The following is a 13,543-nucleotide window of genomic DNA, read 5'->3' as shown; positions in this document are numbered from 1 at the left end:
TCACTGTGTGTTATAGTTATAGTGAGGCACTGATGGAAAGTAGCTAAGTATTTTTAAAAGTATTTTAGAGGTACTTGTACTTTACGTGAGTATCTACTTCTACACTACATTTCAGATGCAAATATCGTACTTTTACTTTTTGTTGTAAATTATTACAACACATTATTATGGACAGAGACGTGACCGCTACTTAACTCTATATATGATAAATATTATTTACTGGCTTCAACTTAAAATGCATTAATATTATTGTGTATGTGTAAGGGCATCAATATTTGTGATTTAATATTTCTGAAATTGAAGATTCAGCATGAATACTTTTATTTTTTTGATGTAATCTAAGTATATATTGATGCTTGTATTTTTCTACTTGAACTTACAACTCGTACTTGAACTACAGAATTTCATTGTTTGTGCAATGACAATAAAGATTATTCTTCTAAATAAAATTGCTACATTTCCATAAGAACACGAGTGCTACGATTATATTGCATTTACATGAGCTGCATCAAGCAGCCTGTTAGCTTAGCATAAAGACTGGAAACAGATACAGAAGCAGCCTGAGTCTGTTCATCAGCACACATAAAACTGTGATCTACACTGAGCTTCAGAGGTGCTTTAATAGCTCTCCAATAAAAACACAAGCAGACACAAAGATATGAAAAGTTTGTATTTAATAGTGACAATAAGAAATGTTTCATGACAGTAACAAAAACATACAAAGTTCTCTTTGTTATGTTTGTTAAACTCAAACCACAGAAGGAAACCTACAGAGTTACAGACCAGTTTGTGTCGTTTAAAACCACACTGCTCAACACATCATTGTTTCTCTACAAAAACATGACAGGCACTTTATTTAATATCAACTCACTGAATTATACAGGTTCACTATCTCTATGACTGACGGCTGAAAAACTGTGTCCACTGAGTCTCCAATGATTTCAGGAGTCTAACCTCTCCGTCAAGTTGGTGACGACTGATTGTGGTCCCTGTGATCCGTGATGGACCGATGACTGAATGAACATGAGACAGTGAAATGGGACGGATGAATGAAATGATGGACAGACAACAGATAACACACAGCAGAGACTGTTAAATGTCTCCTGGAAAACAAAGACGTGCATTACACTCAAACATTAAAGTACACACTGAACGAGACAAAAGTGGTCAGGGGTCACATGACCTAGAACCTCCATTGGAGGAATGCATCAAGTTTTTGCATTAAAATCACTTTGCTTATAGAATCTGGGGAAGATTCAGGGATGTGATAATGCCCCCGTGTTTACCTCTACTGTCACATTCATCGACACCTTTTCACTGGACAAGCAGAGGGATGCAGTGGCTCAAGGGCACTTCAGCAGGGCAGGTCAGAGAGGGACTTAATGTTATCACTCATGCGTTACAGTGCAGTCTCACTAACGCCAAAACTGACTGTTCAGATTTCCTGATAGCAGAACTGCTGGAAAGTTAAAAACTGGGTTCATGTGATCTCTACAGACACTCAGACCTCAGCTGTTTATAAATGATGCAAGTTTATAACAGTAACAGTTCATGTCTCCATTAAAGAATACGTTTGATGAAGTGGTGACCTCTGGTGCATTTTTAATCCATTATGGTGTCAACATCCAGTGAGGAAACCTGGCTTAGAAGTCTGATTAGAAGAGTAAAAGCTAAACAATAAAACGCTTATAAGTGGATGTAACTAATTCTCATTGTGTTGATTAAGCTTACTGTGAGTACCAGATGGATGGGTGAACTATGACGGAAAAAATCATCTCAACTCTCAGAGATCATCTCGAACATTTACAAGATTGAACACTCTTGTTTTATTTCCAATATGTTGTTATTTAGAGCAACATGTAGTGTTGAAAGGATTAGTCCAATATAGACAGGAAAATGTCAAATAATTCCTGGTTCTCACCGAGGAAACTACAAAATAAGGAAATGATGGCAGTGACGTCTTGTCAGCTTCGTTAACTTTTGTTTCCTGAAATCAGTTTTCAAATGTATCATCAGTTTAGCTCCAGAGCTTCTTTCCAGATTTAATCAAAGACAATACAGTAATGTAGTAACGAGGAGCATCAGCGTGAATGGCAGCTGTAAAATACCATATCGTAAATTTAAATTTGGACAATTCGCTTTTTCCATTAAGGGCTGTCAACTCTGGAACACGTTATTGACTGAAATCAAACTGACTTCAGATTTAAAATCTGTCACAACAAAAGTCAGTGCTGGATTAAAGCAAACCAGAGCTGTGGCCACTCTGAGCTCAATGTGCTCTTTAACGTCTGAGGGTTATTAGTGTCAAAGTTCTGGTGTATAGTGGTCTGTGTGTAGTGTGTGGATTGTAGTTTATGTATTATATTGTGCCTTCCATGTTTATAGTGTATGATGGTTGTATGATGTATATTTTTAATAACATTTTAGGTGTAAATGTAAAAGCCCAACTAGGGACTAGAGTTGAACATTGCCAATAGTTTGTTTCAGCTTTACCTGAAAAATCCTTTCACCTGATTAATAACTCACATTACATGATGTTGATTTGTGTTTTTTATCTAAACGTGTGCCTTTGTTTTCCTTGTTATGGGTCTCCAAACAGATCATGGCTCTGTCTCAGGCCCCTGTTGGGTCAAACCTATCTGACGTTACATCAGGATACATGAACAAACAGGGCAGGTTCGACCTGTTATCACTGACCAGACTGTGATTATGACCATATCAGTTCTTACTGGCTCTGATTGTTACTCGCTCTGGACTCAATGATACGATCTATTAGTTTGGTAAATATCCGCCAAACTAGGACTTGTCTGTGTGCTATAATGCCTCGCAGTTTGCCTCAGTGATTTGTACTCGTACTTACGTTAGTCACTTAACAATAATTAGCTGCTGCATACACAAGTCATGACAACGATAAAGCTCGAGAGGTTTTCCAAACTGTCACCTTGTTGTTTTATCAGTACATAACTATGCAATATTTATTCCTCTGCACACACCTATTTTATTCTTATGAGTATTCACAATGCACTTTATTACACTTTAATGTTACCCTGTCCATGCTGAATGTCTTGTTTGCTAAATATTTTTACTGCACCTGGATTCCAAAGTAACATTTTGTTCCCTGTGTGCTGCTGTACGTAGAGAATGACAATAACAAACTGAAATACTGCTTTCTGACGTTTATGGTCCAGATCAACACGGCGCGACTCAACAGAGTTACAGCTCGCTAACGTTAGCTAAACAAAGCACAAATGCTAACTTAGATAACTGACAAAGTCACAAATACTGACAAGTGACGAAGGTCCAGATTTATAATTATTTGGCGAGTAGCGCCACCTCCTGATAATAATAGGAAACATTATCTAACATCAGCCCTCTGTATATTATTAAATATAATTAAAAGTTTAACATCTGGTTAGTTGTTAATAACTAAACACGTGCACCTGCTAAAAAGAAACGGGGGCTGAGACGCAGCAGCTAGATGCAGAAATGATCTGTTTGGAGACCAATAACAGGAAAACAAAAGTGCATGTTTAGATAAAAAAATCATCAGTCAACATCACATCATTTGTGTTTTTAATCAGATGGAAAAAATTTCAGTTAAAGGTGAAACATTAATGATTTGGTGTTATAGTGTGATTTGCTGTGCCGCCCCTTTAACTCAGTCTGGCTCCTCAAACGCTGTCACTGACCTCATGACCTTTCCTTCTTTTATCGTTTCCTTGATCAAGCTTGTCAAATCTAAATATTTATTTGTCTTATATGATTGTAAACTTTATATCTTTGGGTTTAGAATTGTTTTGTTTTTGGGTGAAACAAGTATTTTAAAGAAGTCATCTTTGGCTCTGGAATCTTGCGTCGGACATTTTTAGTTATTTTCTGACCTTTTACAGACAAGACAGTAAATTAAAAACATATTCAGGACATAAACAAAGATGAGTGATGATTTACTGGGGACATCTTTCCTGTGTTTATCTTAAAAATCACTACAGTTAAACCATCCACCTGGTACCTAAATAGGGTCAAATAAACCCTAGAAAACACTTACAAATGTTTGGCCCAGGACCTGACCCCTCTGAGGGTACCTGCAGTCCACAAGACTAAACGATGACGAGTGCTTTCTAACCCGAGTGTTTCAGGCAACTGTGGTGAATTTCCTTGAGATGTTTCAGACCAAATCTGTCTTGTTTCTGCAGACAGTGACTTTGCTGCGTTCAGCTTTGGTCCGAGCAGGAAACACACTTCTATCCATCGACCACAACAAGAGATGTGAGTCAACATTTAGAAGCCACTTTCACCATCTTACTAACCAGCGTGATTTCTGAAACTTCCAAATGTTTGACAGATAAAATTTACCAGTGACCTGCTGGTGTGGCTAACATCCCACTGTGGAATTACTTCAGGACAGTCTAAAGTGCTAATGGTCTTTGCAGCAGATTGACAAGTGCTTCTTTGGGTGTAGTTTGGATACATTAGGACGGATGCAGAAGCTCCAACAGGGCGCCGACCGCTCCGAAGTAACCCTAAGAAAACACAAAGAGAACTCAGAGTCAGGAATAGTTCAGACCATCAAAACACAGAACTTTATATTTGGTCTCTGAGGTCAGTAAGGTTTGAGTGATTTACCTCATGCTGTAGGAAGAGAGCTTTGAGCTGTCCTTTAGACCAGTAGTCCATGGCGTAGGCCAGCAGCTTCATGGAGAGGGTGTTCACTCTCAGGAAGTTCCCCACAAACACCACTCGCTCTATGTTCTTAGAGATCAAAGAGAATAAACGTTTATTAAAATACAACTGATAAATATTATCAGAGTGTCAAACTGTAAGATCTGTTGAGGCAGTTGTACAACAGTTGAGTTCAGCTAAGATGGTCAATCTGATTGTTCAAAGACTCTCCTAAAATTTCACCCTCAATATGACCACACACAGGGTGCTCAGGGTGAGCTGCTCATAGGTGGAGGTATTTTATATTTTAATGATTTAGATAAAATTCATGTTTGTCAAGTACTCAACAAAAGACTGGATAAATGAGACTTGGATTATACTGCCACTTTCTGTAAGAGGCTTAGTGGTTTTTTGCATTAATGAAATGTTTTTGAGAAGATATAAAAATAGAGAGATATATATAGCCATGCCATCAATATGTAGCCAAAAAATATTGTGATATAACAGGACATATCGCCCAGCCCTACTATAAATCTATTATTTTATCCAAGTAGTTTTGGGGCTGTGTATTTGAAACATGTTACTTTGACTGATAAATTAAAAACATCTCATCCATTATTGCTGATTTTATTTGGTTTTAGAGTTGAACATCTGCTGAGGGTGTTAAAAGACACGTGGATAATGCAGCGTACGTCCTCTGCGCCTTCATAGCCCTGTACAATGCTGCTTGATCAAGACGCCACAAGGCAGCACCGTAAAGAGGCTGAAGGCAGAGAGGAAATGACCAGCAGGGAAACTGGAGGGGGACGGATTTTAAGAAATATTTCCTCCCTGCTGTATCTTGACATCCACCTGGAGTCTTTTAGCCACTGAAGCACACATGACAATAAAATACTGAGCTATAGTAAGTCCCCCCCAACCTCCATGTTACTGACCTCGTTGAGAGCACACATCCTGGTGATGGAGCCGATGTTGTTAGTGATGGTGACCAGTGTGGCTCTGGCCAGGTCCTCTTTGGACACCGACTCCCTCTTCTCTTTGGACATCATGTTGCCAAAACTATCAAACCAAAACATGAACCATGTTAGACGAACAAAGACTTCACGAGTCTGTTTAAATCCAGCAAAATGTAAAAAGCACATCTGGGAACTGCACATATTGAAAGTGACAGACAGATGTTAATATGCTCAAACTGCATCAAGCTCAAAGCAAGGCTTCTTGTTTTCACGCTGGGACAGGGAACTAATTTAGCACCGTCCAGGTTCCCTGTTTCATTAAAGCTGGGACTGTGTTTGTAAAACAGGTTTGTGACATGCAGTAAATGTCAAAGATTAAAGGTGAACCTCACCTTGAGGCCACCGCCCAGCCTGGCAGCCCAAACCTCTCATAGTCTCCTCCGTAGATGTCCCGGACCAGCTTGTCCACTCGCGTGCTCTCCCCCTGAGAAGCCATTTCTAGAGCTTCCTCAAAAGTGGAGCAGCCGGTCAGCAGGCAGCACAGGCCCAGGAAGGTCCCACCACCCAGGCTGCAGACACACGAGTAACAGAGAGACGATATAACAACCTTCTACAAACACTTCAGTCTCCACTGGGGAGGGATTGTAACGTCTCAAATGGAGACTAAACTTGTGCATCTCTGTGAAAAGTACTACAAGTTATGCACATCATACCAGAGTTCTGACACCACATGGCGAGTTATACGTAAGACTTTAAGACAAATTTTGACAATAATCAAAACTAGAAAAGATAAAACATGAACCAACATCAGTTATTCAGGGTTAGGGACTTTTTCTCTGCTCAAATGTTCACTGTAACATAAAACAAGAGATTTTGTCTCGTGGCCACGGTGGATCCTCTGCTCTGAGCTTTGCTGCTGGAAAACAAAATATGAGTGTTGCTGCTTATTCAAGATGCTATCCATAAATTACCATAAATACCAATTACTTCAAGATTTAAAACGCAATGTCAGAAAAGCAATTCATAAAATCTTATTTCCCATGTCTTAGCATTTTTAAGACTTTGATTTGAGACAGGCTGGATGAGGAAAGACTCATTGTTGAGGTCAAGACATATCCCAAACTAAACAACCCATAATCCGTCATTATGAAGACAATGGCCAAAAAGCTACTGCCTGGCGAGTCATGGCTCTGGAGATCGGCTCTTCAGTTGAGAAATAAAGTCTAACTAGTGGCTGTACACACATGATTTTAAGTAATGCAGAGGTGGAGGAAGTTCAGATCTTTCAGTAAAAGGAATAATAACTTTGCATGGACTTCTGTTGAGGAGCTGCAGTGCGACGTGTCCAGTGTGTGTGTTAGGGGCTGCACTTGACTTGCCACACTGCGGCAGCACCTGCATGTTTTCAGCTATATACAGACTCTAAATTCAGCTACACATATCTAGTGTTTCCTTCTCAGCACAAAGAGCCATTATGTCCACGGAGCAGTTTTCATGAGTCGCTTTCAAAGCCACCAGACAGAAAAACCACATGTGAAAACAAACCAGTGGAGAGAGTCAAACTCTGTTTAACCAACATATTTCAAACTGTAAACTGAACCCAAATCAAATTAACAAAGACCCATTATGCTTCAGCTTACAGGCAAACAGTTGAGTACAGGAAGTGGTTTTGTGAATATAAAAAGCTGCTACTTTTAACACCAAAGCTCGAGGGAGACACAGAGGACAGACGTCACCAAACTGACCACCCACCTGACTGGACTGCACCCACCTACATCTACACCTGCATCACTTTAACCCTGTATCAGCCTGGTAGGGTTCATGTCTAGAAACAGATACCTGTGTATGTGTGCAGAATGTGTACAGCGACAAGTCAGGATTCTGGTATCAGGACTGTTCTGGTTTTCATATGTAGTCTGAGCAGTACTGACCAGACACATGCGAGCAGTAGGTAAACGGTCAATATGGGGAGTAGGGGTGGGGAATAACTCTTACAGCACAGCCAAGTATCAATTTCTTTTCAGTCCACCTGATACATTTTGCAGCAATAAAAATGAAGTTAGATGAACAGACTGAAAACTTTATCTTAGTGGATACAGATGTTAAAGTTTTCCTTTGAGTAACACAAAACCATTACAATCACAATAATATATATATTTTTAAATCTTATTTATAGTTACTTGTTTTCCTTTTTATACTGATGCTGCAATCTTCCCACATATTGTGAGGTCTCCCTGCATGGGTGATGTGACTTGGATGTATGTGCAAGTTGATTTGTGTTTGCTTGGGTGCTGTGATTACTAGAGATGGATACTGAAATCCAGTACTAAATTAGCCCTGGGGCTAAGTTATCAAAGAGCGTAGTATTGATAAGCTCCAATGTTATCTGTACTTTTACACACTTGGTTTAATTCATTATCATCCTGCAGCCTCTCACCTGCGCTTTGTGTCGGAGCTTCACACACATACACACCTACATGACACGGTGATCTGTGAACAGCTGAGCAGCGACGGTGGAAACGAAGTGAAGATAACTCGAAAATGACTCGAGCTGACGGCAACTACACTTGTTAATGTAAGGGTGTAATAACACCTTAGCAAGTAAGAAGCCAATACTTTATCAATACATGTGAATCGATAAGAGTACCGATAAAATTCAAAAAATTAAAACAAAATTTTCAAAATCACAATAATGTGTATCGAGACTCATATGTCTTGATAATATCAATTCTCACCCATAATGAAGAGGCAGAAATTGGCTGAAATGCAGTCTCAGAGCCCATCTGCCATCATCTAACACAATTATATATGTATTAGCTATATTCATTATATCATATATATTTTAGCGTTTATTATAATTCATCTGCCTTCATGTGCAGATATCTGTGAAGAAAATAGTATAAAATAGTCTGAATGAGCGGCACATGGAGGAGGAAGTCTCGGCTGGAGATTTGCTGGCTACACTCAAACAGCCCAAAATTCTGGCCCCTTTATCGTTGTCACGATGACAGCTGATAGGTTCTGAGACTGGGGTATGGTTAGCTTGTCACATTACATGTTTTCTGTTCCTGTTCTGTTTCTCTGCTGACATATGAGGCCAGTGACCCACAAAGCAAACCCAAATATCTTTAAATATGTAACACTGCTCTAAAAACTGCAGGAAAACAAACCCCCTAACATTAAATGACTGATAAGCTGAGAGAATCTGCAGCAGTGATAGTTACCTGGTCCCTGTAACTCGTTTGTAGTTGTTCTCAGAGTAGACGGCCAGGATGCTGACCCCTGACCCTATGTTGACCAGCAGCAGAGGGTAGGGGTTCTCCAGTGTGTACGGCTTCTGGATGCAGCGATCGGGGTCAGTGGGGTTTTCAAAGTAGTAGCACTCTGAGGGTCCGCGGGACACCACCGAGTCGATGTACAGCACCCCCCGAATCAAACAGTCCAGCTCGTCCAGCTTGTGAAGCTGCAGGTCGGCCATCTTTGTGGTGAGAGGAAAGAGAACATGGGTTACGTCACTGAGGGGATGTGGTCACTGGTCAGGAGGAGACAGAGGCGGGAAACTGGGGGAGGAGGAAGAGCAAACAGGAACCTTCATCACTATAGGAACATGTCTTGTGCATCTGTACATCCCATAGTTTGTTAAAAATGTCCCACATCTTTTTATGACGATTCATAAAAAACTTTCAAGGCCTTGATTTTTTTTCTCACTCGAATTCACAAACAGTTATTGCAAGGACCCACGGGAACCCTGTGATATTGTTTTTGTTTTTAAATTTAAAAATTCACAAACTCTCAAGGATTTCAAGAACCTATGGAAAATCTGTGATAATTATTTTTAGGCACATAAATTCAAGCACTTTCAATGATCCACATCTGTATGTTTAAAAAAAAAAACAAACATTCAAGGCCTTGACACCCCCCCCCCAAAAATTAAAGATTTCAAGGACCTATGGGAACCCCTGTGGTATTGCTTCTTCCTATGTATATAGATTTAAGCACTTTCAATGACCCATATCTATTTGTCTATTCTCAAAAAACTTCTAAGACCTTGATATTTTTCCCTCCTAAAATTAACAGAATCCCGAGGATTTCAAGGACCTGTAGGTACCCTGTGATATTGATTTTTAGGTACATGAATTCAAGTACTTTCTATCACTCATGTCTGTTGGTGTCTATTTTCAAAAAACTGTCAAGGCCTTGGTATTTTCCCCTCTTAAATTCACAAACTCTCAAGGATTTCAAGAACTCATGGGAAACCTGTGATATGTATTTTTAGGTACATAAATGCAAGCACTTTCAATGATCCACATCTGTATCTGTTAAAAAACAACATTCAAGGCCTTGATTTTTCACTCCAAAAAATTTCACAAACTCTTGAAGACTTCAAGGACCCATGGGAACCCCGGTGATATTGCTTTCACCTATGTATATAGATTCAAGCACTTTCAATGACCCACATCTATTTGTCTATTCTCAAAAAACTTCAAAGACCTTGATATTTTTCCCTCCTAAAATTAACAGATTCCCAAGAATTTCAAGGACCTGTAGGTACCCTGTGATATTGGTTTTTAGGTACATGAATTCAAGCACTTACAATGACCCATATCTATTTATTCAACTGTCAAGGCCTTGACCCCCCCCCACCCCCCTCAACTGCTCAAGGATTTCAAGGACCCATCGGAACCCTGTGATATTCATTTTTTTTACTTACATTAATTCAAGCATTTTCGATGACTCATATCTACTGATGTTTGTTTTCAAACAGTTTTCCCCTCAAATGCACAAACTCTCAAGGATTTCAAGGACCAATGGGAACCCTGTTTAATTGAGTTTTAAGGTACATAAATTCAAGCACTTTCAGTTACTCATATCTATTATGTATTAATGCTTATTCAAATTAGAAAAAAAACATTCAAGGCCTTATTTATTTCCCCACTCAAATTCACAAACTCTCAAGGATTTCAAGGACCCATGGGAACCCTGTGATATTAATATTTTAGGCATAGAAATGTAAGCACTTTCAATGACTACTAACCATTTGTCTATTTTCAAAAAACTTAAAAGGCCTTGATTCCCCCCTTCAAATTCATAAACTCTCAAGGATTTCAAGGACCTATGGGAATCCTGATATACTAATTTTTAGGTATATAAATTTCAGCACTTTTAATGACCCATGTCTATTTGTCTTAAAAACTTTACAGGCCTCGATTCCCCCTCAAATTCACAAACTCTCAAGGATTTCAAGGACCCATGGGAACCCTGTGATATTAATATTTTAGGTATATAAATTTAAGGACTTTCAATGACCCATGTCTATTTATGTCTATTTTCAAAAAACTTTAAAGATCCTGATTCCCCCCTCAGATTCACAAACTCTCAAGGATTTCAAGGACCCATTGGAACCCTGTGAGAATGATTTTTTAGGAGCCTAAAATATATTTTGCTGATTCCCCCCTCCACAGCAGTACAGTGCTTAGCGTCCATGCTAATACTCCAGCCTGTGTATCCAACCTGGAGATGTGCTGACACCTACTGTAGGAAACACATACAGTCACACAGCCTCACATCAAAAGGTCTTAACTGTCCCTTTAATTTGTCCAAATTAATTACCTGATGCTTTGTTATGGTCCAGAAGTAAGAAAATTATTTGCTTTGATATCTTGACAGGTGCTTGAGGACACGCCCCTTACTGTCCTTGTCTCCACTTGCTGCTACATCTGTAAATATGGGATCCAGGTGTTCTCCATCACTGCCTGTTCTGTTACATTAATTCCCATAAAATGCTAAAAATATGTTCTGCCTTCTCTCTGTCGTCTCTCCTTCCTGTCAGTCTGCACTGTGCAGCCTGTAAAAGCAAACAGAGGAGAACAACAGCAGACCCACCGTGCGGAAATCAGACTCAAACTTGTAGGCCCCCCCTCCCGTGGCGCAGAGGGTGGTGTGGAGGCTGGAGAAGTGCTTGTTGCGGCCCATCTGCAGGAAGGCCGGCAGGTCATGAGTGGGGAAGCGGATGAAGTGCAGGTTGCCCGTCCTGCCGCACAGCGTCAGGTCCTGCAGCTCCAGGTGCACGTCCCTGATGCCCGTCTTACCATAGGCGGTGTTGGAGGTCAGGTAGCGGCGGATGCTCTTCAGGTTCTCCACCTCTTCCTGCTCCTCCTCGGCTGTGATGTCTTTGGGCTCGAAGTACACCAGCTTCACCAGGGTGCCTCCAATGTCCATCCCAAACCAGGGAAATGCTGCATTGTGTGAGATAATATATGCAACAACAAAAAAATCATTCACCAACATTGTGTCTTTATTTCTTTCACACTGGATCATAATATCTCCTTGTATCTGTAATATGTAAATGCTTAGTGACGGTGAGGGCGGGTGGAGCTGGTGTCGACATGTTGGCCGACATAACGGCATCAGCTTCATCCACAGAAGCAGAAGTACAGTGTGTACCGCGAACGCCATCTTGTTGCAAAACAGATCCTGTCTATTTACTGACGCCACAGCTCGCCGATGTTACATTGTAATACCAACACCGGAATTATTTTTAATATCATCCCGCCACATCATACAGATATTTACTGTAACGTTATATTTTTATGAATATTTGCGGCTAATTATCAGTTAATTGGATTTTCTTTCCAAATCTGTATTTTCAGTCTTTAGCGGGGAACGCCTTTGATTTGTGTACATATACAACAACGGTGCGTTCCCCAGTAATTACACTCAGCCCATGCTAGTAACGGTAACACCTACGCGGCCTTGTTTTCTTCACCGAGTCGCTCCGATGCCTCGCCGTCGAGTTGGAGGTCCGCCGGTCGGATGTGGCTCTTCCTGCGGGCGCGGCCGCCTCATTGTTGGGCTCGGTTCTGAGATACCCGGGCATCTCCTTGTCGGACCGCGGCTGCTTCGTGGGCGTTTCGTCTTCGTCGATACTTTCATCGTCGCGTTGGTGGCCATTGAACGCCATTGAAATGACTAATTCACTACATATATACTGCAGGTTGCGATAAATAAAAGCATTGGACGTCAGTTATTCCCGCGGACAATGAAGTCCGAGGAGCTAGGAGCTATGGCCTAGCTAATTAGCTAGCTAAGTAGCTGTGTGGTTATAAACGGCCCGGTACATGTCCTTTTTATGTTCGCTGTCAAGGCTCAGGAGGGCGGGGCTAGTGAGTGATTGAAGGACGCCAGAACCAATCAGAGCGCGAATCCGCCAATCAGAAAACAGTTAATAAAAGGAGGCTGATGTCACTGTTTTATTCAGTTTTCACATAAAAGAAAAAAAATCATGTATGAATGCAAATAAATGGTGAAGCAAGGACTATTTTATCAGCCCAAATAAATTTACAAAATCTTAAGCAATATTCATATATTTATTTTTTATGATTTTGTCCTAGAAACGTATGAATATCAAAGGTGAAACAAGCACTAGTTTACGATTGCAAACAATTCTACAAAATCTTAAATAATGTTTATATTATTTTGTCAATAATATTTTATTATTTTATTGTCTTAAAAAACAAGGAAGAATATCAAAGGTGAAACAGGTAGTGTTTTAAAATCCCAAACAAATGTACAAAATCTGAAGTAAAATTTGTTATTATTTTATTAATATTTTATCGTCGAAAAAAATGAGTATCAAAGCTAAAGCAAGCACCGTTTTATAATCCCAATCAAATGTATAAAATTTTAAATGCTTGTATTTATTAATATTTTATTTTATTATCTTAAAAAATCATGTACGTATGCGTATCAAAGGTGAAACAAGCACTAGTTTATAATCGCAAACAATTCCACAAAATCTTAAATAATGTTGATATTATTTTGTCAATAATATTCTATTATTTTATTGTCTTAAAAAACACTATCAAAGGTGAAACAGGCAGTGTTTTAAAATCCCAAACAAATGTACAAAATTGTAAATAATATTTATA

General features: G+C 39.7%; 1 protein-coding gene across 3 annotated transcripts; it reads right to left on the bottom strand.

Annotated features, from left to right (window-relative positions):
- Positions 1–657: 657 nt before the first annotated feature.
- pank2 (pantothenate kinase 2) lies at positions 658–12,771 on the bottom strand. 3 transcript variants are annotated; one of them, XM_033642642.2, is made up of 7 exons: positions 12,363–12,771; positions 11,499–11,851; positions 8,840–9,093; positions 6,008–6,184; positions 5,595–5,718; positions 4,624–4,749; positions 658–4,520 (listed from the first exon to the last, which is right to left on the bottom strand). In XM_033642642.2, the coding sequence occupies exons 1-7, from the start codon at positions 12,574–12,576 to the stop codon at positions 4,470–4,472; spliced, it is 1,299 nt and encodes a 432-aa protein (XP_033498533.1). In that variant the 5' UTR covers positions 12,577–12,771; the 3' UTR covers positions 658–4,469. The 3 variants fall into 3 exon arrangements, with proteins under 3 accessions (XP_033498533.1, XP_033498534.1, XP_033498536.1); XM_033642643.2 differs by lacking the exon at positions 12,363–12,771 and having other exon boundaries at positions 8,840–9,175; positions 11,499–11,639; XM_033642645.2 differs by lacking the exons at positions 11,499–11,851; positions 12,363–12,771 and adding an exon at positions 11,226–11,486.
- Between the last annotated feature and the right edge of the window lie 772 nt (positions 12,772–13,543).

This window comes from Epinephelus lanceolatus, chromosome 15 (genome assembly GCF_041903045.1).
Source record: "Epinephelus lanceolatus isolate andai-2023 chromosome 15, ASM4190304v1, whole genome shotgun sequence".
NCBI lineage: Eukaryota > Metazoa > Chordata > Actinopteri > Perciformes > Serranidae > Epinephelus > Epinephelus lanceolatus.
The sequence above is the reverse complement of the archived record's forward strand: the minus strand, read 5'-3'. Positions and strand labels throughout refer to the sequence as shown.